This window comes from Nycticebus coucang, chromosome 6, assembly GCF_027406575.1.
Source record: "Nycticebus coucang isolate mNycCou1 chromosome 6, mNycCou1.pri, whole genome shotgun sequence".
NCBI lineage: Eukaryota > Metazoa > Chordata > Mammalia > Primates > Lorisidae > Nycticebus > Nycticebus coucang.
Genome location: NC_069785.1, coordinates 29,991,595 through 29,999,844, shown reverse-complemented (window position 1 = coordinate 29,999,844; position 8,250 = coordinate 29,991,595). Strand labels below are relative to the sequence as shown.

Below are 8,250 nucleotides of genomic sequence, written 5' to 3'. Positions count from 1 at the left end.
AGTGTGCCAGAGGGAGATTGGGGAGCATGGTGTGTGTGTGCATGCATACACATGTGTGTACACACCAATGATGGAATTACATGGGGGTGCATCATCCTGCAGCACCCTCAATAGTAAAAATCTCCCAGTAGAGTGGCTTGTGAACGGAAGTCTCCACAGCATGAGAAGGTCGATAATTAAATTAATATTTCCCAGGGTGTCCTAACAAATACTACCTTGGCATTCAAGACCCTACACAAAAGCCTCTTCTTCTGTGAAGCCTTCCCCAATTCCTTCCTCACTCATCCAAATTGAAGCCTCCTTTAATTTACCCGCGCTGCATCCTGAGCAGGTCCAGAACTTCACATCCACTACACTTAATCACATTTGTGTATTGGCTTATAGTCTCTCTGTTCCATGTATGTCTGCTCCCTAGGAGCCGGGGCTGTGTCCTAATTACCTGTGTAGCCCCAGCACTAGGCACAGTGCCTGACACCCAGGAGACAGTCAATAGATGACAGCTACACTGTATCAATATCTGATCAACTTAAGGAGATGGAGAGTGAAGGCGTCCTGGTGAAAGCGCCTGCTTATTCATCCCAAATCACCACGTGCCTAAATGTCTTTGCTCGTAGCTGGCAGCTTCCCTTCCTAGGCAATTGCTTACTTCACCCTGGTCTCACCAGGAATGACTAATGTCTTATTTCCTTAAGATCTGTGCATGGCCCAGCCCCTCCCACAAGAATATGGCCATAATGATTGAATCTCTGGGGGCGTTGGGTACACTGTGGCACCAGGAAGAAGTTTTGGGAGTCAGTTATTCAACATATCCCCACAAACACTGTGCAGTCCTGTCTTCAGGAGCTGCTTGACCAGGACATGAGGCTGTGTGTCCTCAAGCCATCACATCCATCTCCTATGTCTTGTTACAAAAAGGTGGCTCAAGATATGGCATCATCCTCTAAGCTGTGAAGTTTAGCAAGGTGCGTGATGGCTTTTAAGGTGGATTTAAGATCTATATTCTGTTGTATTCCGGGTTGAAGTGAGTGTATGTGCATGTGTGACAAGGACAGTCCAGTGTCCTTTTATATGTGACTGCAGATATCCTTAACAACTGAATGATATTGAAAGTATTGTAAGACTGGGTGTGTTTCCCAGTGTGTATCTGTGGGGCTGTAACTGTCATGGTGTCACAGTGAGTTTATGTACTGGCATCTGTGCATGTCAAGATATGTGTGAGCCTGTGAGTCGTGGGTGCATGTGTCGCCATCATTTCTCTGTGTGAATGTGCCTGTGTGCACGCACCACTGCAATGTGTGCATCTCTGTGATTCTGGGTGTGGGTGTGGCGTGAAGGGGAAGATGTATGTCACTGTGTCTGCGGGGGTCCTGCCTCTGAGCCACCCCCAGCCCGCCCTCCTCCCCTGCTTCTGTGGCTCCCTCCCAGGCAGTGGCCCTGCCCCTTCCCTCTTCTCCCTCCCAATCCATCTGTGCGGGGGGGCTGGTGCTGCGGCCCCCCCACCCCTCCCCATCCAGCCCCATAAATAGCAGCAGAGCCGGAGCCAGAGCCGGCGCCAGCGGCTGGAGCAGCAAGGCAGGGCCAGGACCCGAGAGCCGGAGAGAGAAGCCCCCAACTGAAACCCAGGTAAGCCCACCCTTCCTCCCCAGCCCAGCCCCAGCCACACCAGCCCAGGTTGGCCCAGTCTCCATAACAACATCTCCTGTAGCCCCCAGAGCGGTCCAAGCCTTGCTCATTCCTTTTACCACCACATGCCCCTGCCTATCTCAGGGGACTGACGATAACTGGGAGACTTGTGGCTGAAAGGTAGAGACCCCTACACACCCCTGCCCAGACCCTCCCTCACATATCCATAAAGGCACACATTGTGGGGTGGTGGGTACCCAGCCACAGTCCCGGATCTAAGGGAGGTATAAGAACTTCACACCCTCCTGGAGATGGACACACAATGGGTAGGGGGTGGGGGACACACACAGAAGATGGGCACTCAAACATACCAAGGCACGTTCACTTGAGGAAGCACAACATGGGATCAGACAACCTCACCCTGAAATCTGGACAGACACAAAGAGATGGACTGACCAGCCATGAACTTGGGTCAGCGTACCCCTGCCTGCTTCTACCTGAGGCTTGGTACCACTGCTGGGGGGAAGGGTGGCGTGCGTGCATCCCACGAGCAGCACGGAGGGGGCCGCGGCTCCCCAAAAATCCTGTCGCTAAGAGACAACGCAAGTGCTGCCAAGAAGTGTGAGAACGGGGAGGTGGGGAGGAATGTGAGGCTTGTCATAGTGGGAGCCCCTGCCAGGAGGCTAGAGGAGATTTCAGCAGAGCCCAGGTCCTTCTTCCAACTCCCCAAGCCCACCACCCCTCCATTCTATCAGCCAGCCAGGTGAGTAGGGGCAGGGAATGGACAGAGACAGTGCAGCAGGTCACGTCTTCTGTCTCCTGCCTGCTGCAGACTCCACTCCTGAGGGCCATTCCCGTCAGACCTCCAGGGGCCTATCCATCCCCTGCCCCACCCCCTTGTCCCAGTTCAGCTCCCTTATGCCAAGACTGAGTGCAGTGCTGGCTCAGACACCAGTCGGGAAACAGCAGAAGGTGCTGAAGCAGCAGAAAGTGTGGATCAATCAAAGGCCTAGGAGCCGAGACTGCCAGGAACACCCCCAACCCTCCAGCCCTCTCCAACCCCAGCCCTGCATGCCTAGGTGGGGAGATGTGACAAGCGTGGTGTGGGAGCGGGATGTTCAGGTCATCTATCCTCCCCTGCTCAGAGCTCCAGGGGAGTGAGCAGAGGGCTGGGGAAGCAGGAGGTCTACGGGACTCTAGGGTCTCAGGAAGGAAGGCAAGGGGCTGGGGCTGTGCTCCTGGAGGACAGACCCCTCCCGTAGCAGGTGTTCCCTTTCCAAGGTCCAGGCCTCTTCCTCTATCTCCACAGTGACATGGCGGACCTTGAGATGGGATGGGTACCTGAGCCCCCAACCATGACACTGGGGGCCTCGAGAGTGGAACTACGAGTGTCCTGCCATGGCCTCTTAGACCGGGACACACTCTCCAAGCCCCACCCTTGTGTGCTGCTCAAGCTCTACTCTGATGAGCAGTGGGTGGAGGTGAGAGCAGCTTGAGATTCTCCTTAACTAACCTGGGTTAAGCCTGGGAAAGAGGGAGGTTGGGATGAGGGCAGTGAAAGTCTCAGGGAATGTGAGGACTCCTGGGGGCCTTTTCTAGGCCACGTGGGTAACCCTTGGAGATGGGTGTGCCATCATTACAAACACAAACCATTTTATAGCTGCAAAAGCTCACAGAGTCTCAGAGGATCCTGAGATTGCCCCAGAGGCAGTAGGATCATTCCCGAAGGCCTTATGATAGCTGCCGAGGGTGGACAGTAGTGGGCAGGCAGCACCTGAGCTCAGGTGTCAGCCTAGGACGAGATGAGCTAGTCGCTGGGGATGTGGGGCCCAGCGAGAGCTGGCATGACCAAAGCAATTCAGGGCAGGGAAAAGTAGCCTCAGTTCCCAGAGAGCTCTCCCCTCCCCCTGCCACAGGTGGAGCGCACGGAGGTGCTTCGTTCCTGTTCCAGCCCTGTCTTCTCCCGGGTACTGGCCCTTGAGTACTTTTTTGAGGAGAAGCAGCCCCTGCAATTTCATGTGTTTGATGCTGAGGATGGAGCCACCAGCCCCCGAAATGACACTTTCCTCGGCTCTACAGAATGTACCTTGGGCCAGGTCTGCATTCCCATCTACCCTACCCCATCCTACCCCCACCAGCTACTGCCTCTGGCAGCCAAAATAAGAGAAAGCATGAGCTCTGGAGCCAGGTCCACTGGGCTTGGATCTCATCTCTGCCATCCTCTGGCCATGCAGGCTTGGGCAAAATACTTAACCTCTCTGACTCTTAGTTTAAATTGTGTCCAATCCTCAACCAAGTCAAAGGCCAGCCCTTATGGACACATAGAGAACACTTATTATTATTCTCCTCATTGTGACCAAGACAAGTGTGGGTGTCACAGCTGGTTCTGTCTCCCTCCACCTCCATCTCTAGATTGTGTCACAAACCAAGGTCACTAAGCCATTACTGCTGAAGAATGGGAAGACTGCGGGCAAGTCCACCATCACGGTAGGCAAAGTCACCTGTACTCACCTTTGGGCTAGGCATTCAGTGCCCCTGCATGGACATCCATGGTGACATCATGCCCGTGACCACCCCTACCTAAGGGAAAGGGCCTAGGGTGATCCTTATGGGGTGGAGGGGAGTCCTGCCACTTGTATTCCCCTTGCAGATTGTGGCCGAGGAGGTATCTGGCACCAATGACTATGTGCAGCTCACCTTCAGAGCCCACAAGCTGGACAACAAGGTTGGAACTCCAGAGTCCAGACCCCCATCTCCCCTGCTAGTCCTAGGCCTCCCCCTCAAAAGACAGATCCCAAAGGACCCAGGCCTGCTCCCTTCCCAGCATTGGCCCCCTCCTCTGCCCTCTTTATAGACCTTTATGGGTACCTGAGCCCATAAGGCTCAGGGGCCCTTTCTTCTGTATCTCCAGGATCTGTTCAGCAAGTCTGACCCTTTCATGGAGATCTATAAGACCAATGAGGACCAGAGTGACCAGCTGGTCTGGAGGACGGAGGTTGGTGCCTAGGGCTATGGGGATAGAGGAAGATAGAGTAAGAAAACCTAGACAGGACGTGACTGACTCCCTGGTGCCTCTTCAAGGTGGTAAAGAACAACCTGAACCCCAGCTGGGAGCCGTTCCGCCTGTCCCTGCACTCCTTATGCAGCTGTGATATCCACCGGCCTCTCAAGGTGAAGCCCCACCCAAGCAAGCACAGACTACCCGGAGCAGCCAGCCTGCTTCTGAGACCCCTCCCCACCTCCACGTGGCAAGCTCCTCCCTCTCTCCCATAGATAAACACTTCCCCCGTGGGATAAATAGCAGGTCACAGCTCAATGTTAAGCTTCCCATACATGTGCCTTTATTGGTGGCCAAAGTCCCTGCCAGATTGAGCAAGTTTAGCAGGTGACCACTCTGGGCAGGTTGAGGTCATCTGTTTTGGCCTAGAGACTGCAAGGCCCCTGCCTCCCTGAATCCCTTCCACCCAATGAACCACTGCAGAGCATCCCTGACCTGACCCCTTCCTCTGCTCCTTCTCAGTTCCTGGTGTATGACTATGACTCAAGTGGGAAGCATGACTTTATCGGGGAGTTCACCAGCACGTTCCAGGAGATGCAGGAAGGGACCGCGAACCCTGGACAGGAGGTGCCAAAAAGACCCCACCCCTAATACCCTACCTCGAGCCCTGGAAGAATCCTGAGGGTGATGCTGAAGAGACCACTGTAGGTGACAGGAGATGGAGAGGGTGGAAATCAACCAGGTTCAGCTAAGGATAAAGAGATCCCCTGGGGTCTCTCCCTGGGAGGCTCTGCCAGAAGGGGGTGAAAGGGGTCACCTGATGGACTTGTGACTCTCAGTTTGTGGGGTGGTTGGGGTCTAGATGCAGTGGGATTGTATCAACCCCAAGTACCGGGACAAGAAGAAGCATTACAAGAGCTCAGGGACAGTAGTGCTGGTCCAGTGCACAGTAAGTTCCAGTTCCTGCCTCAAGACTTGCCCCAGCCCCAGCCCTTGCCCCTACACAATTTCAGATTCAATCCTTCCCTTGTTTCAGAGATGAGTTTCTCTGCAAACTCTTGCCCTAGCTCACCCCCAACTGCACCCTCAAACACTCTGGTCACCTACCCAAACTCCCTCCTCAGAGGACCACCCCATCCCCTCACCTGACCCCTCCCCCTACTACCAGGTGGAGAAGGTACACACCTTCCTGGATTACATCATGGGTGGCTGCCAGATCAGCTTCACGGTAAAGACCCAAGGGATGAAGACACAGGCAAGAGGGAGGGGCCACAGTGAACAGGAGAAGAACAGAATCCCCACTGTCCTCTTCCCCCTCCCCCACACCCACCCAGCAACTTCTCAAGAACCTCAAGTACCGCCAGCTCATACCCCACCCCATGGTGGGGCTACCTGTGGGCTCCCCAGACTCATCTTTGTCGTCTCCTATAGACCTGGCCTAGGCCTAGCCTCCCCATGGGCTCTCATGGCCTTTTCCCCACCCCACCCCCATCAGGTGGCCATTGACTTCACTGCCTCCAATGGGGATCCAAGGAGCAGTCAATCGCTACACTGCCTCAGCCCCAGACAGCCCAACCACTACCTGCAGGCCCTGCGCGCTGTGGGAGGCATATGCCAGGACTATGACAGGTAGGAGGAGGTTGGATGGGGGTAGGCAGAGAGTTCTGAGGAACCCCACAGCCTTTTTTTCTTTCTAGTGATAAACGGTTCCCAGCTTTCGGCTTTGGAGCTCGGATTCCCCCCAACTTTGAGGTAGGCTGGTTGCCAGGGAAGGGAGGAGATGGTGGGCAAGTCAGACAGGAAGAAAAGATACCCCTTACTGCTCTCACACACAGGTGTCCCACGACTTTGCTATCAACTTTGACCCGGAAAATCCTGAATGTGATGGTAAGAGAGGGGAGATTCCTGCCAACTCCTGCCCCCATGCACATACCTACACACCCATCCAGGAGCACAGACTCCATTCCCACCCATTCATGCCTGACTCATTTGGTAAGATCTCCAGCCCCATGGCCCAGCACCTGCTCACCAACTCTCTCTGCTTAGCGAGGAACCTGGGTGGGGGGCAGTCCTGGGACCTAGAAGCACCTCTTTGCTTTAGTGTCTGAGAGACCCCATGCTAATCTCTGCCAGCTTCACCTCTCATCTTTGCACTCAGAAATCTCAGGGGTCATCGCCTCCTACCGCCGATGCCTGCCCCAGATCCAGCTCTATGGTCCCACCAACGTGGCCCCCATCATCAACCGCGTGGCTGGGCCAGCCCAGAGGGAGCAGAGCACCGGCCAAGCCACGGTGAGGAGACACAGCAGGCAACCTAGAGCTGCCTGCGTGTTCTCAGATGGTGCTGAGGCCAGGGCCTGGGCTTGAGGCATGACTCTTACACACAGAGCCGACCCTCCCTCCCCCTCCTCTTACCCTCAGAAGTACTCAGTATTGCTGGTGCTCACAGACGGCGTGGTGAGCGACATGGCTGAAACACGCACAGCCATTGTACGCGCTTCGCGCCTGCCCATGTCTATCATCATTGTGGGTGTGGGCAATGCCGACTTCTCTGACATGCGGCTGCTGGATGGCGACGACGGACCTTTGCGCTGCCCCCGAGGAGTGCCGGCAGCCCGCGACATCGTCCAATTTGTGCCCTTCCGAGACTTCAAGGACGTGAGTGCCCGATCCCCACTTCCTGGTGGAAGTACTCCTCAGCTCCTTAAGCCCCCGGATCTGCAGTGTCTCTCCCAAACACTGATGTCATGAGAAGGGCTCAAGTCCAGCTGGCTATCCCCCTGGTCTCCCTCTCCTTGGTCTGAGGCTTCCTCCCACAGTCTCCACTCCTAACCATGTCACTGTCCCCGTGCCCAGGCTGCCCCGTCTGCGCTAGCTAAGTGCGTTCTGGCAGAAGTGCCACGGCAGGTGGTGGAGTACTATGCCAGCCAGGGCATCAGCCCCGGGGCTCCCAGGCCCTGCACGCCGGCCACGACCCCCAGCTCTAGCCCATAACTGCCCACTGCGGACCGACACTCCCTCAGCCTCTCAGTGAGTCCTGGGGGCCCATAGAAGTGGACACAAGTGGGGCTTGGTGGAGCTCACCTTGGCGGGGAGTAGTGTAGAGGATGGTGCTTATGACTTTCCCACTCCCTCCCAGGTGCCTGTCCTGACCCTCGTGACTTGAGTGACCAATGCCTCCACCTCTTGGACCAGCTGTGCCCCTTGGGTTCTGGAAGTGAGTGGTGGGGTCTGCCCCATCTCTCTAAGCCCCATACCACTCACCCCTGTGGCCCCTCAGTGACTTCCTTTGGTGATCCTGACTTTCTGGACATTAATAAAGGGAACTGCTCCTAGCACCTCAGCCTCTACACATCATGCCTCAAATGCCCACTGGGCAGCCCACAGTATCCCACATGCACAAGAAGTGAGGAGGACCAGCACCTTTTAAAATCGGAGCCAGAGTTCCCCAGGCATGTTTCTGTCTCTGCAATCTTATCCCAAGTATGTACCAGTGAGGTCTAAGTTGCCCCCACCCTCATCTTCCAACCCCAGGGTGTCCAGGCACCATGGGTGCTAATTACAGGGGATAGGGGGGTAATAAGGGGTTGTCAAGGGGGCAGGCTGATCCCTCTTAGAGCTGTTCCAGA

The 8,250-nt window shown here is 55.5% G+C and overlaps 1 protein-coding gene across 2 annotated transcripts; it reads left to right on the top strand.

Annotated features, from left to right (window-relative positions):
• Positions 1–911: 911 nt before the first annotated feature.
• On the top strand, positions 912–7,971 carry CPNE6 (copine 6). 2 transcript variants are annotated; one of them, XM_053595151.1, is made up of 17 exons: positions 912–1,623; positions 2,933–3,104; positions 3,540–3,719; positions 4,036–4,110; positions 4,274–4,348; positions 4,535–4,618; positions 4,705–4,794; positions 5,144–5,248; positions 5,484–5,570; positions 5,790–5,849; positions 6,117–6,250; positions 6,319–6,373; positions 6,457–6,508; positions 6,780–6,913; positions 7,043–7,279; positions 7,478–7,651; positions 7,761–7,971. In XM_053595151.1, exons 2-16 carry the CDS (start codon positions 2,937–2,939, stop codon positions 7,613–7,615), a joined length of 1,674 nt encoding a protein of 557 aa, XP_053451126.1. In that variant the 5' UTR covers positions 912–1,623; positions 2,933–2,936; the 3' UTR covers positions 7,616–7,651; positions 7,761–7,971. The 2 variants fall into 2 exon arrangements, with proteins under 2 accessions (XP_053451126.1, XP_053451127.1); XM_053595152.1 differs by lacking the exon at positions 912–1,623 and having other exon boundaries at positions 2,918–3,104.
• The last annotated feature ends 279 nt before the right edge of the window (positions 7,972–8,250 follow it).

What these genes read in the sequence shown, in the direction of transcription:
- CPNE6 (XM_053595151.1), top strand. Translation starts at nt 2,937, where the DNA reads ATGGCGGACCTTGAGATGGGATGGGTACCTGAGCCCCCAACCATGACA. An exon ending in GCTGCCAGATCAGCTTCACG is followed by an intron (nt 5,850 to 6,116) that starts GTAAAGACCCAA and finishes CACCCCCATCAG; the next exon opens with GTGGCCATTGACTTCACTGC. An exon ending in ATATGCCAGGACTATGACAG is followed by an intron (nt 6,251 to 6,318) that starts GTAGGAGGAGGT and finishes TTTTCTTTCTAG; the next exon opens with TGATAAACGGTTCCCAGCTT.